This window comes from Mycotypha africana (genome assembly GCF_025528875.1).
Source record: "Mycotypha africana strain NRRL 2978 chromosome Unknown BDF20scaffold_5, whole genome shotgun sequence".
Classification (NCBI taxonomy): Eukaryota; Fungi; Mucoromycota; class Mucoromycetes; order Mucorales; family Mycotyphaceae; genus Mycotypha; species Mycotypha africana.
In genome coordinates, this window is record NW_026515729.1 from 1,245,386 (window position 1) to 1,265,368 (window position 19,983).

Genomic DNA, 19,983 nt, shown 5'->3' on the forward strand with positions numbered 1-19,983 from the left:
ATGGCAGACGTTTGATTTCAAAAAGTTTTAATTTGTAAGAGGCGTCTCTTACCAGAATTAAAAAAGCAAGGAAAGAAAAACAAGGCGACCGTCAAATTCCAATTCAGTTTCCTTTTTATCAATTTTAGCAGGAAAATGAAAATGATGCTTTCTTTTTCCTCCTTTTTCCCTTTTCTTCAGCAGCAATAATTGTTACTTGTAAATAAGATTTGTAAATACATATACCATTTCTTTATTATCATATTCCCTATTATTTTGCACCCCTTTTGCAAATACACTTCGTATTCTCTCTACGACACCTTTAGGCCATTCAACTGACTTACTCTCATCTCGACATCAGCCCAAGTACCTGACAGACGAATCGAACCTTTCAGCACCATACCCTTTCACTTTTTCATAGTTACAAACTTAACTAACAATATAGCGCATGGCGGGTCCTAGCGATGGTAACAATAAAACAATAGCAATTGATGACAAGAGTTTTGCAAAACAAGTGCAGCAATTCGATTTTAGTGGAGATGCTATCGATATAGCTTTAAGAAAGTTGCTCTCCAAAGTCATATTGCCCAAAGAGTCACAGCAAATTGATAGAGCCATGGAAAGTTTTTCGAAAAGATATTATGATTGTAATCCCATGCTGGTAGATAATCCAGGTATGAAAGTCTCAGTATTGCGCAAATCATATACCCCGATCATGTGGGTTTCTTTTTTTTTTGGTATGACTGATAAGCTATGAATAGATGTTGCTTATGCAGTCGCCTTTTCTTTACTGTTGTTGCATACTGATGCACATAATAAGAACGTTAAACAGAAGATGACTAAAGAAACATTTATAATGAGAACAAAAATAGTTGAAGGTGGAGAATGTGTCCCGTCAGAAATACTAGATGTAAGTGGGTAATATGAAACCACTTCACTGAGCTTATTCTCGCTTTGGACTCTTACTAAGCTTTTAATTGGATTTTAGATTATGTATGATAACATTGTTAGTTCAGAATTCACCTATGCTGATTCTGCATTAAATACAGTTAATAATGCTGCCAATGATATGAATCACCATTTGACAACAGCAATGAGACAAGAACGATCTAATTCATGGTTTGCAAGATTCAAGGGCAGCAGCAGCAGTAGTAGTTACACTGATAGTTCGGCGGATACTAACAATTCGGTGACATCGCTTTGTAATCATCATAACAATAGCAGTCTATCTGTAAGCTACCAGCATACTAATATCTTGAAACGTAACTATTTGGCAACACTGACAACTTAACCCCTGACTTTTATTGATATGTAGCTGAACAATGCTATGTTGAACGATCTTGGTCAAAAATTAGAACGATTAATGCCTGCCGAGAACAGCTTCAGTTATAAACGATCATTGAAGCCAATTCCCATTATGGAACTACATTTCGCTATTTTAAAAGCGAAAACACTATGTCTATCAGGTGTCAAAAGCAAACACTACCACTATCCCCATAATAGCAGCAGCAGCAATAGTAACACATACACTATAAGAGTAACAAAGGCAGCTATTTTAGAGAGAAAATACGATTTGATACAGGGCGGTAAAAGAGCAACAGCGAGAAGTTGGAGATCATTTGGCGTTATTTTAAGTGGAAGTCAAATCATCTTTTTCTCAGACGTAACCTCATTTCAAGAATGGTTAAAGAGCCAAAGCAGCAGTAGTAATGATAATGGTGATGTTAATATACCTCCTAGAAGAAATAACAGTTACCCTTCTATTTCAAAAGCAACAAATACAGCCACAACGATCGAAAATAGCGACAATATACCCTCATCTCCTACATTATCATTATCATCCACTACTACAACTATGACCAATATATCAACCATGTTAAGCAGTACAGCCACACCTAATTTGCGACCTGTACAGATTATATCACTATCTTACGCTATTTGTATTTATGATGAAGAATATACAAAGTATCCTCATGTATTTAGATTAATCACTGGTGACGGACAGCAATTCTTATTTAAAGCGGAAAATGATAAAGATATGGATGATTGGATGTTGAAAATTAATTATGCCGCTACTTTAAAAACAACCGGTATTAAAATCAGATCTAACGATGGTAAGGAAGATATGGCCAAGGAAAAGATAGAAGAATTGTCACGGCGTATCAGAGAGCAGGTGAAATTACTGGACCGCGAACTACAACTTCGACGTAACTTGATGGTGCTGGTTCCCAATCAAAAGTCCACAAAAGACCGAATCATTCACTATGCTGATACCTTAGGGAAAAGGATAAAACAAAAGAGACTAGATTTACAGAGATTGGAATGCTATAGAGACTGTTTGGAAGCAGAATTATTGACAACTCAGCAATTGAATTCTTCACGAAGGAAAATGTCCTTACCTTTACTACCACCTTCTTCGAGTCCAACATCTCGAAATAGTCATCTATACTCTGTACTCTCTAAACAACAAAATTCTAACAATACATTGCCAGCGATAAGCAGTAATAATAACACCAATAGGGCAGTCTCGAATTCACTATTTACATCTCAAAAAACCACCAACAACACAAATAAAAATGTCATCTCAGATAGTACCAGTACTAATATCAGCGATTATAGCAATAGTCATAGTCCTAATAGTAGCAACGTCAGCGGTAGTGTCAGTAGTGGTAGTAGTAATGTTAGTTCTTTGCATAGTGCGCAAAGCGAAGAAGATAAAGATATTCCTCAATTACCACCGTTTCAATTTCCACAGATATTATTGGAGGATAACAAAAGAGATGAAGATAAGCAGGATGCTCACACGTTTCGCAGACGTAGAAGTCAAAGTAACCCCACCGCTAACACCACTGCTACAAGTATGATAAATAAGCTATTATTGAGCGCAACGATTAATCATCACCACCCACAGCAGCATAATAGACATAGGAGCGCATCAGAAGCATCTTCTTTACAAGTAGCTGATGATGAGGATCTGAGCATTCTGCAACAACATTGATATGCCCATTGTACCAGTGTTGTGTAGGAAAGAATAAAGCGAGTATAACGTAAACAGGATAGAATAAATACTTATGATTGATGAAAGAGATAAATTAAGCACTTCCTGATAGGTTGCAACGAGATTGTTTATCCATTTTAGTGGTACAAAGTTTAGTACTTGCTCAATAATAGTTAGTCAACAATTGCTTTCTTTTACATTTCAGAAAGTGAAATGTAATACTTACTCATTTAGTAGTGGTTTGACCGAATCTTCTATATGTGCATCATGAGCTGTAATGATGCCTGGTGTAATGCTCACCGTACCGTCGATATCATGGTCGGTTGGTGTTTGTCATGTTGCATAAAACACCATGCAGTAACTGTCGAGGTGGGGTTGGGAGAGGATTCACCGAGATAAAGGGAGGATAGGAGAAACATGTTCTCTTTTTTGCAACCAAAAAAGCGCAGCACCTTAATGTTGACTGATATGAACGAAAGTGACAAAATGTCTTACTCACAATGATTGATATGAACAATGTCGTTTTCGATAAAGAAAGGCTATTTTATTGTTTATCAATGACAAAGCTTGTAACCGATTGGTACAGCTTGATGAGGTGGTAAATTCATGGCTAGAATGTCAGGTGCCTGTTAAATAAAGACATTGACAGAACTGCTCATAAATGTTTGCTTCATGGGACTACCATACATTGTAAGTCTTTTACTGACTGTAATTGATATCATACCATTCTTTTTATCGTCTGCTCAAAGTAATGATATGATGACATTATCTAATGTCAGGTATAGTTACAGCCAAATATAAACACTTTACTCAGAAAAGATAACGAACAATTTGATGATATGTATCTCTCTGGATTCAATTTATCGCTTTTTAACAATAAGAGCAATTCACATTTATATTGCAATTGTAGGTTTTTAAAGTTGTTCATCAAGTCGTGGACATGAGATATGGATATTGAGATTTGCATAAGCCAAGTATGTAAAACGTAGCGCCTAATATGAAAAGACTTTACGGAATTAAGAGTTTGTAACATTTTCAAAGTTACAAATATAGAAGGAAGAAAGAGTTTCAAAAGTTTCTATTTACTCCTGAATCACAATGAGGAGTTGCAAGCAGCAGATAGATTTGAACTCCTGCTGCACAACCAGTATGATTTTTTATGGCTCGACTTTTCCTTTATTCGCTCTTTTCTTTCTTTCCTCTGTTTCTATTGTTTATTCATTTTTACGCAAGAAACAAAGTTTTGTCAAGAAGTTTCAAACTTGATATAAAGCGAGCGATTTATTATACATTCAAACAGCCTTTTTCTGTCTTTCTTTTCTTACCAACACAACCTTATAAAAAACCTTTGAAACCCTTCCCCTTTTCTACTTCTAGTTTATTTTTTAGGATTAGGTGTTTTTATCAAAGGTATTTAGAGCGTAGAATTTCTTTGTGAAACAACATGAACCCCCTTCCCTAACCTGTACCAAATAGTAAAACACCTAATAAGATAAAGAGAGAGTAGCAGAACTGGATAAACACACCGTCATTCTTCTTTACGCTTCAAGCACCATTCTTTCCAAAGCTACGAAAGAAAAAAATAATAATAATGATCATTGCAACTTCAACTTTAACAACTCCAAAACCAAAACCGACCACGTCAACGTCATCAACTTCAACGACAAATAAAAGTCATCAGAATGAATTTATACCCCTAAAACTCATGTCAGCCGCAACTACAACCACTGCTACTACTACTACCCTAAGTAACATTGAATTTAGTAAAAATATTGAAAACTACCCTGTCATTGTTGCTGAAAAAGCCGTGGATCTGGTCACAGTACATGACCGGCATAAAGGTACAATATATCTTGTTGATAATCTTTTTTCTAACTACTACTAATGCACTCCCTTAGGACCCAATGATATCATTACCAAAGTGTTTGGTACAGATAGCTTATTTGACAATCAAGTAACAGAAATATTAAACATAAAATCAACTACCATTCCTACTTCCACTACCACTGCTGTTTCCTCCAATCAAAATACTGCTTTGTTATTGTCTTGTGAAGCATTTATCTATGAAACTATTGTATTTCTTAGTGTACCCTTATTGATGAAGGAAAGCAACAATACTACCACTAGGGGCAGTTATAATGTATTTGATTGGCCAACTGCCGATTTCCAGTCAAGGTATTTTTTAAATTTCTTTGGTTTATAAACAATTTTTATTCGTATTACAATTAACGTAATGTTTACAATAGTATTACACACTTGATTGAGCTGGCTGAGGAAAAGACAGGCTGTAGTGGTTTAGTCGTTTGTATCGATAAACGTAATTACAAAAGCAGCGTTAATGGCTTGAATACCATTTTACGTGCTTTTATGTATCTCGGTTTTGAGCTTGTACACCCTTCCATTTATCATCATGATCCAACCAATTTTGTACTTGTAGGATACGAATTGTAAAAAGGAGACTCATTGGAGCAGTTTGAGCAACCAGTTACAGCAGCCGTTGTTGAATAAATTCTATTTTTTTATGCAGCTATAACACAATAATGCAATATAAAAGATAACATAGCGTACTTTGTAGATTCTGTTAATATTCTCAATCAAAAATGAGATCAGTTTATTTGAGTTCATTGCTTACTTTTTGTTTAAGCCTCTTCATTATAATAGAATCATCCGTCATTCCGGCCGGAATAGATGATTTTGAGATTGCCAAAAAGTATTATAATTTCATCGAGCAGCCACAGCAGCCATTTGATAATGAAAAAAAGAGCCAAGGAGGTAAAGCTGTAAGCACTACAATTACCGATTCATAGCACAACAATAATAAATTTGCTGTTATTTAGAGATTGTATATCCTAGACCGAACACAACTTGGCGTGTTGGTGAATATGTCAATGTGGTAAGGATGTAATACTTTGCCGTCACTTTTATTCCGATGATTTTTTTGTTAATTGTCAATTTAAACAGACTTTTAAACCGCAAACCAAGGATCAAACAGTTGATATATTCTTTTTCAACAAAACCGGTTCTTTGGCCCATGGTTCACTGAATGAAATTCAAAACTTTCCCTTCATAGTTCCTCCTGAAGCAATAAGCACACCTGCTGCTAAAGGAACTTCTCTGTTGCTAGCAGTTAGACGGAAGAACAGTTATCTTCAGACAGTCGATTCAGTGGTAGTCAAAGTTGAGCCATAATTCTTTTTATTAAGATTTAATAAAAGCGTAGCTGCATAAATCTTTCAAAACCTGTTAGAATTTTGTATAGCTGTTATTCATAATTTCGATCAGACGTTGATCGCATTTTCAGGTTCTTAATCGTTTAATGGATTCTCATAAAGCTATAAGGAGAGGTTGGGCAAGAGACATTATTTTATGCATGATTTGAGGGACTAAAGGCAACTTTTGCTGCTATTTTATAGACATCCTCCATTTGACTCTGGAGTTTTGTAGGTTATTGCCACACCATTTGAAATGCTTGATGAGCCATTTCAAAGTTCATTAACGATAGTGATGTAAATAAATCGTACATTTTCATTCTCTTACCGATTAGTAGAAACATGGTTGCATCAGATACTTTACCAATGTGAGGTGTATCCTATAGAGATTTTCCAAAGGCAAAAAAAATTTCAGGTACCTGTGTATATTGCTACGCATCCAGGTGTTCAAAGCTATATTTCAGAATTTGTACAGTCATGCTACCCATTATTAGCAAAGGTATACACAATAATGGGTAATGAAATTTGATAATCAGTGCTCAACTTTAAGCTCATATAGGGACAAATCAGATATATTTCCATGACAGTATACGAACAGTTAGATATGAGACCGCTCGAAAAATTTGTATTTCAGGTCAATTCCGTCTTACAAGATGACCAAGCTGATGATGCGTCAGTTCGTGACATCTTAGACAGTGAGTCGATATATACAGCAGCGGATTTGCAACACTATTTACGTTCTAACTTGATCAGAACGTCTACATACCAATCCATTGCAAAAAGTTTAAAAGAAAAGACATTTTCTTTATCCATTGAAACAACAGACGGAGGTTATCCAATCACGACTATGACTACAAACGTAGTAACAGATGAAAACGTCGATTGGATACCAGCAGATCACAATAATAATCATTGGCGGCATGTTATACCTTTAAAAACTATTGAGATGGATCTATACCGTGTAAGTAAGCTTGAATTTCTCTTTATATTTGATCAACTATCTAAAATTAAATTAAATAGGCAAATACTTTTGTAATGGTGGCATCTAAGAAGGGTAAAGAAAAAACATCGTAAAAAGGGAAGAGAAAGAATAAATAGGATCAATTGTTTTTAGATATATACAGTAGTATTCTTGAAGGAAACGGTATAGGGGTATATATTATAGTCTTAAATTACGTTAGAGGCCTGGTTAATTTGCTGTTCCTAAGTAACTCCAAAAGCCACGGGACGTTCCCTTCAATACTTCATGAACGCTTAATAAATTTCTTGACATTTCTTTCATACTCCAAAAGCCGATACGTTTTAACCTCTTGTTCCTCTCTTGTTGGTCTAATGTCAAATCAACGAAACCCTGGCCTAGTTTTTCTGCCATCCTTTGCCCTAGGGTCGAGTCATAAAGTGTCCAAGCACCATCAAAATTGCTCAGATCCATAACGATACGTATTTTGATAGGAACGATCGTTTTGTTCCGGGAAATGTATCCTACAATAGGCCGCACCATTGCATTACTGATGTAACTGAGTTCTGGCGTTTTCAGTGGAACAGAGGCTTTCGTGTCTTTGAATCGGAAATCCATATCCATCACAAATTTTTTCGCATTTGTATTCTCTTCTCCTACATCATTTTCAGTGTTCTTGTCATTCATGACGATGGAGTTGGTAGCTTTTTTCATTCGTTGTTCTTGCTGCTCCGATAATTTGTCTTTTTCATCATGTTCGTCTTCGTGATGTTTATTGTCCCCAACAATCAAAACGTCAGAATGTCTGCCTGCTCCAAATATAAGAGGTTGCGGAAGCTCGATACCATCTGTTAGTTCATATACAAGTTTCCTTAAAAGTTCAGTTGAATCTGCTTCCGCCGCTTCTTGAGGAATGTAGATGTCTGCAGTGACATCAACTGTTCCTGAAGTGATCCATCCAGGTGGACCATCGACACCTCGGTTGATATGATCAATATTCACTCCATCAATTCTTAAGCGAGACTATATAGAGAATAAATGAATCAGCATCAGTTGGCCTTCGAAGCTCGAAGAAACACATAGGATTATTTACTTTTCTTTTATAGCCTTGCTTTCTCATATCGTCATCTGTAAGAACACCAAATCGTTTGGATTCTCCGCCTACAAGCACACCTTTAGGGTCAGGCTTCTTATTATGGAAGTAATGATAGATATCATGACTACGGAACCCCTTTTTAGATGAATCAATATGTCCAGATTGTTCTAATACACTTTTTTCCAGTTGTGGTGAATGTACACTGAACAGGCATTTATCAAAAGAGCCAACAATCGAAGTGGCACAAAGTATATCATAGAACAACCATTGTTTTCTAAACCTGTCCAATTGTGCGTTGAATATTGAGACTGGGTATGGTCGAAATCCATTCGGTTGGTATACAGTTACTAGCAAATCCTCAATAATGAATTTTTCTAACTCAAAATCACCAGGGGTATACTTGTGTCGAGCGGCCACGGGGTCATAAGGCACGTCAGGATCCCATCTGACATGACGTCGGTCAACAACGCCACGTACGCCTTGCAGTTCAGCACTTTGCACCAAACCTTTACCATCCATCCACCGCATAAAGCTTAATTTGACTTCAACTTTGTCGATCATTAGATCAAACCACATCCAATTTTTGAGGACTTCATTATTTTTTTCATCTTCATCGAATTCTACACCAGCTAAAGGATCTGAAGCATCCATATGGTCGATATTTCTATCAGAACTGCTATCGGTCATTGGATCAGTATCAATATCATGCGCAAAGGTTGTGTCTGTCATTGATGTTGATGTTGTTGCTAACGCTGCAGCAGCATGCTTTTCAAATTTTCTTATTTCTGAGCGAGGCATACGTGATACTCGAACATTGTTGAATTGAATTTTACCTCCACTCCATGGAATAGTGACAGATTCAAACTGAACAGTGGCTCCTGTTTCAGATGTAAGGTATTGTGTAATACGATTGGCCATCCATTCTATTGCACAGAAATAGGCGTGAGTGGAAAAGAACAAATAAGCTCTGTATATATTACTCCAGCATCTGATAATTCGCTTTACCTTGAAATTGTAACGAATTTGCCAAAAACAATCCAATACTAACAAAACTAGTAGTCCCAGCTAAAATCCAGACTGTTCCGCTCAAGAAAAACCAAGAAAAGATAGCTGTAAAATCGTCCATAGTCCAGGGCCGATTTTGCCGCATCAGCAGGTATTTGATACGAATTTCTAATCGTTTAAAGAATCCTTGTGTATGGTGAAGAAGCTCCTCTTTTGTGGGCGTTTGAGAAGCACCATGCTTGTTGACAGCTTTATAGAGCAAAGACGCTGAATGAAACTGTTTTTGGTGACTTGCGTTGAACAGACACGTCTGAGGTAAACAACGTTGTGATAGCTTTGCGTTGGAATAGAGACGTAATTGATAAGAATGTCTAATATCTAAGGCTCCTGTTGAAAGTATTTTAACATTGACAGATTTAGATTTAGTAGCGGTAATACTTGCAGAGAGAGTTGTTACTGAAAAAGAGCTGAGAGGTGAAAATGAGTCCTTCTTTAACTTTGAAAACCTATCTACTGGCAAAAATTGTAAGCGGTAAGGTGGCTTCAAAAGTGATCGTCTAAGAAATAACGAAATTGACATAAGACTTTGACGTGTTGTGGTAGTAGCGGAAAAGATCCATAACAAGGGGCCAGGCAAAGGAGAGAAAAACAGAATTGAAAATTTTCTAAATTTCTTTGGAAATCAAGTAAAATATACTCAGAAATTTTAGATATTATTTAACGTTCCCTTTATACTGCTTAATATGCGTTTACGAATAGTTTTATGTACATTGACCTCAACAATGTGATATGGAAGAAACATTTTGCCAGCATATAGGTATGATCATCGTGTGCTTACTCTATTTTAGTCAATAGCCGCTTGGTATAAACAAAATATGGAATGAAGACCTCCTTCGTCAAGCTGAACAAGAGAACTCACATCTTAGAACGTTACCTATGAAGTCTTTTCAATGAGGTGAACGCTATAAGTTCTTCGATGATTAATTCTCTAGCGCTAACATACTGCATTATTGAGTCCAGAGAAAAGCATTAACCACTATAACCTCAAAGTCATTACATAGCAATAATCCCAACCGCAACATAATGTACAGTGGTTTTCAAATCAGTAAATATCTACTATATTAGCATCACCTTTCGTCTTCATTCATATATCTTCCCTTATGTCACTGTACTTTTTTTCCATCAGTAAAGGACTGCTTGAACCGCAGAAATCAGCATGCGAGTGGAAACTTTCACTGACCAACTAATGAAACAACTATACTTCTGGTTATCTGCGTTCAGTAATTGCACAACAAATCGTAATGACCTTTTCGGCAAAAACCAACCACTACTCACTGTTTTTTTTTCCGTACAGCAGCTCTTCATACGTCTATCGTCACTGCACTTAGTATCTCACTACTTAGTTTTGATTTGAAACAGAGAAACACAATAATCCAGCCATTTTATCTACATTGCCATCAATAATCTGCTTAATCTAGACCATTATTCCTGATCTTGCTTTATTGATATTATAGAGATATAAACAACGTTAAATATGGACAATCAAGTTATTTATTCACGGTTACCACGGCCTAAAGTAAGAAAATAAGCGGATTATTAACTAAATGCTAGATAAGGAATGAAGTTGCGCAACTTACCAAGACCACCACGGAATTCAGGCTTGAAATCACCATCAGCGCCTTCCTTACGACGGTAGTCACCACGGTCACCACGGGGACCACGGTTTTCACGACCTTCACCACCGACTATTACAATAAATTATTAGTTGAGTTATAAGGCATAAGAATCGAAATTGTAAAATTATACTTACAACGACGAGGAGCGGCGGGACGAGCAGTCTTCTTCAAAGTAGCAGGAACAATTTCTTGGGGCAAGTGAAGATCTATGTGGACACAAATTTTCGGTATAGGAAACATTTGTTAGTACGAAATATAAAAGCATTGTTTGCCTACGTTTCATGTCAATAAAAAAGCATAGCACTTACATTCACGGAGGTAATCGATACCCTCATCAGTAAGGGTATAGTAGTACCATTGCCAAGAGAATTGAGTCTTGACACAACCCTTAGAGGTCAAAGATTGCATAATCTTGATAACTTCGAGGTTGGGAACATCGAGATCAGGATGCTTGGGAAGGTTGTAATCCTTAGGAGCAACGAGGGCACCATCTAATATAATTAAGATCTCAATTAGCTTCCTGCTGCAACTTATTGTAATAACTCTATCGCATGTTGTGACAAATTTACCCTTGAAGAGAGCTTCGTAGATAACCTTTCTGTTTTGCTTAGAAACAAGCATGATTGTACCTTGTATTATACGAAAAGAGCGATCGAAGTTAGCAAACGATTTGAGAAAAGCAATCGTTGACTTATAGAAAGAACGAGAGAACTGAAAGCAGATAAAAGTTCAAAAACAAAGTTAAAATTGTTGGCTTGGTTTGTTGGTTTCAAAAGCAATGGTGCTGTGTGAAAGTGAAAATTGCGCCATCGTTGTCAGTTTTGAAAGGTCGTTGTTTCTACGTCTATCCATCATAATCGGCGCATCCATCTTTTACTGAAATGATTAAAGTGCATTCATCCATTTGCCTAAATCTGCTGACATTCGTTTATCTACAATAATGATAGTTGCTTTCAATTCTCAAGTATCCTTCATGATGGCTACACTTACAATGCGATGATGAAAGAGGAGCTTGTCAACTCTGTGCTTCTTTGCTACACAATAGCCATTTGCCCGCCCCATTCTGGAAACGCTTGTTGCAATCTGTATACTAACTCCGCAAAAATGCCGGACTTCTTGCACAGGAAGCCACCAGCAGCAGCAGCGCAGAAGAGAAAAAATCAAAAATTCACAATTTTCTATTGCCGTATTGCATAGTTTACACGTTATAATAATGACAAACCGTCTACCATTCACGAAGCTTGTGCATAGTCCCTCAAAATCAGAATTAGCCATTGCTAATGGACATCACTTTCTGGTTGTCAACTCAGTGTAAGTATACATATACTGCTTTAGCTTACGAGAGAACAGAAATGGAAATAAATCGATCGATCGCTGATCTTACATCAGTACAGGTGACATATTGAAGTCATACCCTAAAGAAGCTATCCAAATCGATAATGTGAGTGACTATTACCGTAGTATGGTATTCAATAATAACGGTAGTATGCTTGCTACCTCTGGCGAAAATAAAGAAATCTGCGTTTGGGATACGACTGACTGGTCTTTGAAGCTAAAGAGGTAAGATTATGTATCGGATAGGAGATGCGCTTTTCAACTATATCCGTTGAAATATAACTTAGCAACTTGCTTTTGTTTGGGCAAACATTAGACCGGCATATAAGCGTATCAATGCCCTTGATTTCGATAAAAATTCAACAAAAATCATGGCCGCTGATAAATTTGGAGATGTCTATTGGTAGGTGACTCCTAAGTCCAGGTTTGTACATGTCTTGGTTTTAATTGACATTATATGATTAGCCACCCTATGAAAGACCATGTAGATGGAGAAGAGAAGTTAAACCCTATCGTTGGACACGTTTCTATGGTCACTGATATGGTAGGATCGCAAATGAACCGATGCATTTGTTATTACAATACTCACGCAGCTATTTTGTCTGTAATTATAGCTGCTAACTCCGGACGAGAAATATGTTATTACTTCTGATCGTGATGAGCATATCCGTGTTAGTCGGTATCCCAATGGTTACAACATTGAATCATTCTGTTTGGGACATACAGAGTACGTTACTTAATTTGCTAGCTCTCATTTCATTGTCAGTAATTGACTCTAAGCTTTATCCATATTAGTGTTGTTACTCGTATCGAAATCTTACCTTGGAATGAAAATATCCTAGTCTCCTCAGGCGGTGATTGCACAGTTCGTATATGGGATTATTTGAAAGGAACTGAGATCAGCAGCATTGATTTGAAGCAGCACATTTTAGCATATAAGCCCCCAACTACTGACGCCAATTCAGAAGATGCTATTGTGAATAATATTGTATTTGACAGCAAAAGTAAAATGTGTGCTGTTGTCTTTGCGAAATCGCCTGCTGTTATTATTCTCCAATGGAACGATCACAATCAGCAGTTCTTATTCAAACAAACTGTAGTTCTTTCTTCCCCTATTTTGGATATTGCTTTTGATTTAGAAGGAAAACTGTGGGCCGCTTTGGATGGGGATTTACTTATGACAGTTATCATTTCCGAAGATGGTAAATTCGTGGAAAAGAACGATGCGGAAGTCCTTAAGCAAATCAACGAGACCGAAACATGTAAGACAGATAAACTCCCTGATCTTTACACCATCTTCGGTTTACGAAAATTCCTAGATCTTCCCGAGAACATTGCAGAAGAGCATAAGAGCAAGAAAAAGAGAACTGAATAAAGTAGATATACGAGCTAGACTGCTTATCGAGGAGGAACATGGTCGAAGATTTACTACCATTAAACAACTTTTGTACTAATAAATTTAATATATTTTTGAAGTTTTCGCCACGAATATTGTTAAAAGAAATCTAAATAATTGTTGTCGTTTCGTCTTCGGTCATATCTTCTTCAATATCAATTAGCTTTCTGCTCCTTGGAAGTTTATTGTTACCATTAACACTGCTGGTATTCAAATTATGTATGGGCATTAATTCACGATCTGAAGCTTCATCCATAACGGCTCTATTTTTGTTCTGTTGAATAGGAGTTGCTGAAGTACAAACTGATAAATTTATTTTTGCTGTTTCATTAGTGTCATTATGTTGTGGTAATAAGCTGCTACGGCGGTCTTGAGAAGTACTCACTGAAGAAAAGGTTGTAGCAAAACCTTGCAAAATGTTGTTTAGCGTTTTGTCATTTAATTTGTTGAAGTTGATTAAATAATTTGGTATAATTGTTGGCGAAGATGATATAGGCAATTGAATTATTGATTCAGTAGTTTCTTCATTCCGGTCTACCAGTTGCGATGCCATGGATATACCTCTGAAGATGGATGAACTATTTCTCCGGTGCCCTGAATGTGATGGGGTTGTATTGCTATTGGGTATATGAGATTTACTTTCTGGTGAGTCTCGCCATATTTCGAACGAGGAAGAGTTCCGTAAAACGGGCTGAACAGCAGAGGCAGTCAAAACCTGAACTGAACTTCTCTTTCTATTCAAACTTTTGTAATCGTTAACTTGAAGTTGACTTGTTGCACTTAAGATAGAAGATTGGTCATTGGGTAGTATTTCACTGTGTTCACAGTAGCTGATTACCTCATCCGTATCATCGTTGAGCGAAATGCATGCACCGCTATCAGCATGAACTGCTTCCTCTGACATATCGTGAGTGTTATACTTGGCACGTTTTGAGGTGATAAGATAAACACCCAAAAACTCTATAATGCAACCAAGCATAAACTGTAACAGCTGGTCAAACTCCATGTTATCGAAATCGTGATAAAGAACAGCACTACCAAGAATAGCTGAAATGGTAAACAGGACAAACTGAGTGGGGATGACTTCTGTTGAATCAAACTGCTGCAAAGCTTTGTTTAAGTATTTGATTTGTAAAATTGCCGTAACTATCAATATGAAAATGAGAAAATACGACACAGGAAATCTAGTAATTGTATAATCAGTTAACTATTCTACATGTCATTTTCTAGGTTGCAACCTACGTGAACATTTTCCAGAATGTCAAGCTCAATAAAGAGGCTACGCTTTTTGTGGAGAGAACAGTATAACCACCTATGTATTCGTGCATATACAATGTGTAAAGGAGTCAAACAACCTGGCAGTGTGCTGAACATCGGAACATCAGTGTATCAAGCTTACCATATACAGCGACAAGGCCCAAATCAATAAAAATGCTAGACGAACCATAAACAGGAGATAGTATTGTCAAGATGATAAGCACGATGATACTAAAGACAAAATAGACTATGGATTGGCTTTGCCTAATAGATTGCATAATAAGCTCAGGTGATAACTACGGAATTAAGAATACGTTAATTATACCATTGTAGTGTAAATCACAGAGACAAAAATGTAATTTGGCCTTTACAGATACTTCTTCTGCTTTAGAGCTGAGGACTACAATAGCAGCTCCCGATACAGCCAAAATAACTCCCAATAAATCCCTCCTGCGGAAAACTTCTTTAAGCATCACAGGTGCGATAATCACATTAGCGACCAACGTTGTTGTACCAAGCGGTGCAATTGTGGAAGCTGGAGCAAACCCATATGCTGAAGTGATATTGGTCCATAAAAGATGAGTTCAATACTTTGTTATTTTGTGCGTCTGACCTATACTATGCTTACCAATAAAATTACCCGCTTCACCCAATACCATCAGTAGTATGCCCAACCACCACAACCTGGACTTTAAATACTCTGAGTTGGTCGCTTTTTGTTCTTCACGAGAAAACGGCATACTGAATTTTTGTTGCCGTTCACTATTTCCTTCCGCAAATGAGCTTGGGTGAGTTTCAAAAGAGTTTCGTGGCGAGGAATATCCATCATCGGGAAGAAAATCGTTGTAAGAAGCAATCCATTGCGGTTGATTGTCTATTTTTGGGTAATATTGTTGCTTTTCTTGAATGTTGTTATGCTGTCATCGAAAAGAAAAGATGATGCATTATAAGTATAGCAAAATTTACATAATAAATATTAGTAAAACCATATGAAGACATACTGCTCTCTTTTGAACATTCAAAGCAAAAGAGATAAGAACCTATACAAATGAGAATGTCAGTATATTTGCTTGTCAAAGTAGCAATCAGACTTTCACTGTAATTACATTGCCGCCTGCTGAAATAAGAACACCTATAAGCGTGCTGAGCGCCTTACTATCCTCTGTATCTGATAGTTTATAGTTATTCATTTTTGAAAAGCTACAGCAAGTCTATAAAGTCATAAGTTATTTGAAATAAAGAGAAAAGATTATTTTACATAGTGTTTTACATTTAAATGCTAACACTTAAAAATGTGTTTCTTATGCCTGTGTTGCCTTGACATATTCGGAAGATGAATGACCTTTTCTCCCAATTGGCTGAACTCCTTCATTTGATCTTCATGATCCAGGCACAAGAATAGTATACAACATGGCAGTTTCCTCTTTTGGATATGTAAGGGTACATCGAAAAGATTAAAGCGTTTTAAAATTAATTCTCCTCCTCCTTTTTCTTTTCTCTTCTGTAATGTTAACAATTTGAAATAAAATATGAGTGTTCAACAAATCATTGCACAGCTAAACAACAACGAGAGAATAAAACCGCCATCGCCTACTCCATCACCGACAGCTACTATTATAAAAGGATGTCATGCTCAAAAAGAAACCAATAATTTCAATTCACTACTTGATAAATTCAGTCAACAACGACAAACATCTCCTTCTCCTTCTGACCGTTCATTTACATCATCTTTTAAATCGGAGCCACCAATAACAACAAGTGTGTTGAAGCCATCTATACCAGTGATTCCATCTCAAGCGACTTCCTTAAGGACGCCACGGCAGAATCAGCGATCAACAAGCAGTGATAATAATACTCAAACTCTATCCTCATTCGACAAAGTGGCAGACGAGCTACTAAACTTGGTAGAGGAGCTAGTTGAACGTAATACTGAAGCAGAACGATATATAAAAACATTACAGTCGAAAGTTGAAGAATATGCGTCAGATGTAACAAAAGTACGGGATTACCAGATTCGTGTAGAGTATTTAGCTACAAAATTGGAACAGGTTTCCGAAGAAAGAGACTATTACGAGAGTGAATTAGTCAAGTATCAGTCTTTAAAAGAGCAGCAGCATAAATGTGATACAGCGAAGGATAATATCATTACTGGAGAATCGGTAGATAATGTCAAGAAAAACTATCAGCATTATAGTTTGAATGATTTTCTAGGTATTTACGAGCAATTGAAGTCGAACGATACAGACGATAACTACGGCGTTGATAGTGACGATAATGCGAGTGACGAACTACAATTATTTGAAGATGAAGCGCAAAAATACTACCAAGAAAAAGACGTAGAAAAAGAGAATATCACATCAGAGGAGCAGCAGCGGGAGGAAATAAGCGTACTCAACGATCAACTTCTGCAATACGACAAAGGACTGCAAATGACCCTAACAAACTACGTTACAGCTTTGGAAAAGCAACGTTTGGAAACAAATTGTTTGAAAAAAGTCATAAAAAAGCAGGACGAGTTGATCACAAAATTGGAGAAAAAGTTAGCATCAACTTGTACATCGGACGAACTATTGAAGGAACATGTTGATTTACAGAAAATTGAATTAGAAAACAAAAGAGAGTTGCTATCTCAACTGTTGAATGAGCGAGAAGAGCTATTACAGAAACTAAACAAACAGGATGGTCATGGCTTCTTAATGAAAGACCCAACGCTGTCTACTCAAATGGTTAGAGTGGTTACTCCGCCTTTAACAGCTCCACCAAATCAACCACTGCCTCCTTTACCTCATCACTGTCAATCGTAGTGGACGTAGCTTACACTTAAAACAATAACCCATACTATACTCTGATACCATTTGTACACTTTTCTGCATTATCTAATTAGTTTATAATATATTACATACCATTCTTCATCGTTTAACTTTTTATGATAGTCTCTCAACGATTAAATTTGAAGCTTTCTTTTCTTTTTCTTAACCCCAAGCAGCAGTTGTACAATAGTTTATTATCAAATGTCCGTTCGTGTTGAAACACTAATTAAACTTGTATGTTAATGCTTTCCGTTTATCAAGTAACAATATTATATAGAAATCAAACCTTGTGTATATTAGCTATTGTTTCATCTGGTGAAGGCGAAAAGGCACTGTTAATATAAAGGAACTGGTTGAAAAGAAAAGAAAATTAACAAAAAGATTTCAGAATTACTAAACATTTGCAATTACCAGTGGATCTGAGCCTTGATATTTGAGCTGTTTACGAAGGAACTGAATGATGAACTCGAATTTGTAAGAAGCCGAGATTTTAAAAATATTATTCTTTAAGATCGGTGCATTGCCGATACTCTTGAAGACAACAATGACTGTTATAAGACAAAGTTTAATGCATGTAATATGTAATCCCGTATCATAACCACTATGACTACCTTTTGAGTTATCAGTTACAGTAGATTTACGCTGCTGAATGACCTGTTCAAGTACATCTACGTCCTCCATTAAAAAGCCCGGTTTCTTCCAAAGAGCCTATGAAAATCCTGGTTTCCCATTTATCGCAGAATTATATACAGCTGACTTAAAGGGTGCGACGAGCGAATCATATCAGTGAAAGGCACAGGAACGCATGAACTATATTCTCAGATAAAAAAATTATGGTCGGTCACATTTATAGGAACAAAGCAGCAGATAGTCTGAAGAATTTCAGTAAGTTTAAATGACATGCTGCATAATGTATAGCAACAACTTGTATCAATTCCACGACTACACTTGATATACTCTCAAAACACAGACCGTCTATGGATGAACTACCCTCTCGTCCTTACAAAAGTACTTAGTATATTATATGTCAGTTTATAAAATCGGTCTCGATTATACTTTTAACCTAATTAAACACCAGTGGATGAGTGCAGAATGATTATCTGGTTCTATTCAGTTTATCAGTCGTTGCTACTAACTTCTGAGTCAATGGATCTACTTTGCCGAGAGTTTTGTTCAATTCCAGATTTTGGCGATCCAGTTCTGTATTCATTGTAAGAGCCATATTCTTCAATCTGCTTGTAGCTCCTGAAATCAGATCTAAGTTGCTATCTATCTCGTCCTCAATGGCATCATCTTCAGAATCCTCTTCAAATTGATACCGTCTTCGATCAGCCTCGGATCGACCTCTGCGTTCGGCTCTCGTCATATTGTTATTCAATCTTGCTGTTTCTTGTATTCTTGCATTGGACTCATATTCAAACTGACGAATTTGGTCTCTTTCCGCCATATGCTCAGCATAATCTCTTTGTTTAGCTTCCAGCTCTCTTCTCTGTTTTTCTTTCTTTCTAAAAGGATTTGATACAACGGGTATAAAGATAGATCGGTTCAGTTGTTTCAATTCATCAGCTTGGTTTGCCGCTCTATCAGAATAAGCCTTCGAGAGATCTAAATGACGATTCACATTGGCAATTTGGGCTAATAAAGCAAAAGTAGAAAAAAAAAAGAATAAGGACAGTTACACATAGAATATTTGGAATGGCAGACGTTAATTAACTTACAGGATTGTTGACCAAGCATGTTCATTGTTGTGGAAGCTGTTGCTTCTGTTTCATTCAGTTTTTGAAGCGCTGCTCTCGTGCTTGCTAAAGAATCTTGCTTTACATTTCTAATTTGCTGTTTGATACCAGCCACCTGAACAGCTTCATCATTCTCTTCCTCCTCGTTGCCATTACCGAATAGGTTACTTCTACCGAAACTGTCAGTTTCTTTTGAGCCATACCTAACTTGTCTGTTTGTACTATTCTCATAGTTGTTTCTACCATCGAAAAGAGCATTTCTTTGATTATTTTCGTCCGCATCATTGTAACGACCATAACGACCATTAGCAGAAGAGTAGTCTTGTTGTGGTTGTGAAGTATATGCCGGGGCTGGTGAATAAGTGGATGCCGCTGTGTTAGATGGACTATCAGTTTCAAAAGGATTCTTTGAAGCTTCACTTTTATCTTTCTTTTTCCAAAACATCTTAGATGGTAAATGACAAAATATTAAAAAGAAGAAAAGCCATGTTTATACTTGTTCTGTAACTTATTATTTATTTAAAGCTC

The 19,983-nt window shown here is 36.7% G+C and overlaps 11 protein-coding genes across 11 annotated transcripts; 6 read left to right on the forward strand and 5 right to left on the reverse strand.

The window, feature by feature from the left end:
* The first annotated feature begins 706 nt into the window (after window positions 1-706).
* Window positions 707-3,365, forward strand: BDF20DRAFT_510115 (uncharacterized protein). Its single transcript, XM_053075631.1, has 3 exons — window positions 707-889; window positions 968-1,210; window positions 1,295-3,365. The coding sequence occupies exons 1-3, from the start codon at window positions 815-817 to the stop codon at window positions 2,975-2,977; spliced, it is 2,001 nt and encodes a 666-aa protein (XP_052936422.1). The 5' UTR covers window positions 707-814; the 3' UTR covers window positions 2,978-3,365.
* Window positions 3,366-4,874: 1,509 nt separating this feature from the next.
* On the forward strand, window positions 4,875-5,428 carry BDF20DRAFT_820227 (uncharacterized protein; the record flags this gene model as incomplete). The annotated part of the gene is made up of 2 exons (XM_053077521.1): window positions 4,875-5,152; window positions 5,224-5,428. Coding segments are annotated over 2 exons (483 nt in total), but the record flags the coding sequence as incomplete, so codon positions are not given.
* A 106-nt stretch (window positions 5,429-5,534) lies between these two features.
* BDF20DRAFT_509127 (uncharacterized protein) lies at window positions 5,535-6,388 on the forward strand. Its single transcript, XM_053075627.1, has 3 exons — window positions 5,535-5,749; window positions 5,815-5,870; window positions 5,939-6,388. The coding sequence occupies exons 1-3, from the start codon at window positions 5,578-5,580 to the stop codon at window positions 6,164-6,166; spliced, it is 456 nt and encodes a 151-aa protein (XP_052936424.1). The 5' UTR covers window positions 5,535-5,577; the 3' UTR covers window positions 6,167-6,388.
* A 378-nt stretch (window positions 6,389-6,766) lies between these two features.
* Window positions 6,767-7,260, forward strand: BDF20DRAFT_913051 (uncharacterized protein; the record flags this gene model as incomplete). Its single annotated transcript, XM_053084020.1, has 2 exons — window positions 6,767-7,147; window positions 7,207-7,260. 2 exons carry the CDS (start codon window positions 6,767-6,769, stop codon window positions 7,258-7,260), a joined length of 435 nt encoding a protein of 144 aa, XP_052936425.1.
* Window positions 7,261-7,375: 115 nt separating this feature from the next.
* BDF20DRAFT_906104 (mitochondrial distribution and morphology protein family 31/32) lies at window positions 7,376-9,390 on the reverse strand (the record flags this gene model as incomplete). Its single annotated transcript, XM_053083233.1, has 3 exons — window positions 7,376-8,167; window positions 8,238-9,163; window positions 9,246-9,390. 3 exons carry the CDS (start codon window positions 9,388-9,390, stop codon window positions 7,376-7,378), a joined length of 1,863 nt encoding a protein of 620 aa, XP_052936426.1.
* A 1,451-nt stretch (window positions 9,391-10,841) lies between these two features.
* On the reverse strand, window positions 10,842-11,542 carry BDF20DRAFT_819944 (Plectin/S10 domain-containing protein; the record flags this gene model as incomplete). Its single annotated transcript, XM_053077500.1, has 4 exons — window positions 10,842-10,990; window positions 11,056-11,127; window positions 11,230-11,412; window positions 11,491-11,542. The coding sequence occupies 4 exons, from the start codon at window positions 11,540-11,542 to the stop codon at window positions 10,842-10,844; spliced, it is 456 nt and encodes a 151-aa protein (XP_052936427.1).
* A 509-nt stretch (window positions 11,543-12,051) lies between these two features.
* Window positions 12,052-13,744, forward strand: BDF20DRAFT_869867 (WD40-repeat-containing domain protein). The gene is made up of 6 exons (XM_053081019.1): window positions 12,052-12,232; window positions 12,311-12,481; window positions 12,573-12,659; window positions 12,722-12,800; window positions 12,871-12,983; window positions 13,052-13,744. Exons 1-6 carry the CDS (start codon window positions 12,135-12,137, stop codon window positions 13,629-13,631), a joined length of 1,128 nt encoding a protein of 375 aa, XP_052936428.1. The 5' UTR covers window positions 12,052-12,134; the 3' UTR covers window positions 13,632-13,744.
* Window positions 13,745-13,761: 17 nt separating this feature from the next.
* BDF20DRAFT_987738 (magnesium transporter NIPA-domain-containing protein) lies at window positions 13,762-16,423 on the reverse strand (the record flags this gene model as incomplete). Its single annotated transcript, XM_053085250.1, has 8 exons — window positions 16,180-16,423; window positions 16,016-16,120; window positions 15,911-15,949; window positions 15,538-15,826; window positions 15,281-15,462; window positions 15,052-15,205; window positions 14,895-14,964; window positions 13,762-14,836 (listed from the first exon to the last, which is right to left on the reverse strand). Exons 2-8 carry the CDS (start codon window positions 16,097-16,099, stop codon window positions 13,762-13,764), a joined length of 1,893 nt encoding a protein of 630 aa, XP_052936429.1. The 5' UTR covers window positions 16,100-16,120; window positions 16,180-16,423.
* Window positions 16,424-16,438: 15 nt separating this feature from the next.
* BDF20DRAFT_913056 (uncharacterized protein) lies at window positions 16,439-17,713 on the forward strand (the record flags this gene model as incomplete). Its single annotated transcript, XM_053084021.1, has 1 exon — window positions 16,439-17,713. One exon carries the CDS (start codon window positions 16,439-16,441, stop codon window positions 17,711-17,713), a length of 1,275 nt encoding a protein of 424 aa, XP_052936430.1.
* Window positions 17,714-17,881: 168 nt separating this feature from the next.
* On the reverse strand, window positions 17,882-18,400 carry BDF20DRAFT_906112 (ubiquitin-like autophagy protein Apg12-domain-containing protein; the record flags this gene model as incomplete). The annotated part of the gene is made up of 4 exons (XM_053083236.1): window positions 17,882-17,941; window positions 18,006-18,068; window positions 18,131-18,267; window positions 18,331-18,400. The coding sequence occupies 4 exons, from the start codon at window positions 18,398-18,400 to the stop codon at window positions 17,882-17,884; spliced, it is 330 nt and encodes a 109-aa protein (XP_052936431.1).
* A 68-nt stretch (window positions 18,401-18,468) lies between these two features.
* On the reverse strand, window positions 18,469-19,929 carry BDF20DRAFT_869876 (uncharacterized protein). Its single transcript, XM_053081020.1, has 2 exons — window positions 19,438-19,929; window positions 18,469-19,354 (listed from the first exon to the last, which is right to left on the reverse strand). Exons 1-2 carry the CDS (start codon window positions 19,898-19,900, stop codon window positions 18,816-18,818), a joined length of 1,002 nt encoding a protein of 333 aa, XP_052936432.1. The 5' UTR covers window positions 19,901-19,929; the 3' UTR covers window positions 18,469-18,815.
* Between the last annotated feature and the right edge of the window lie 54 nt (window positions 19,930-19,983).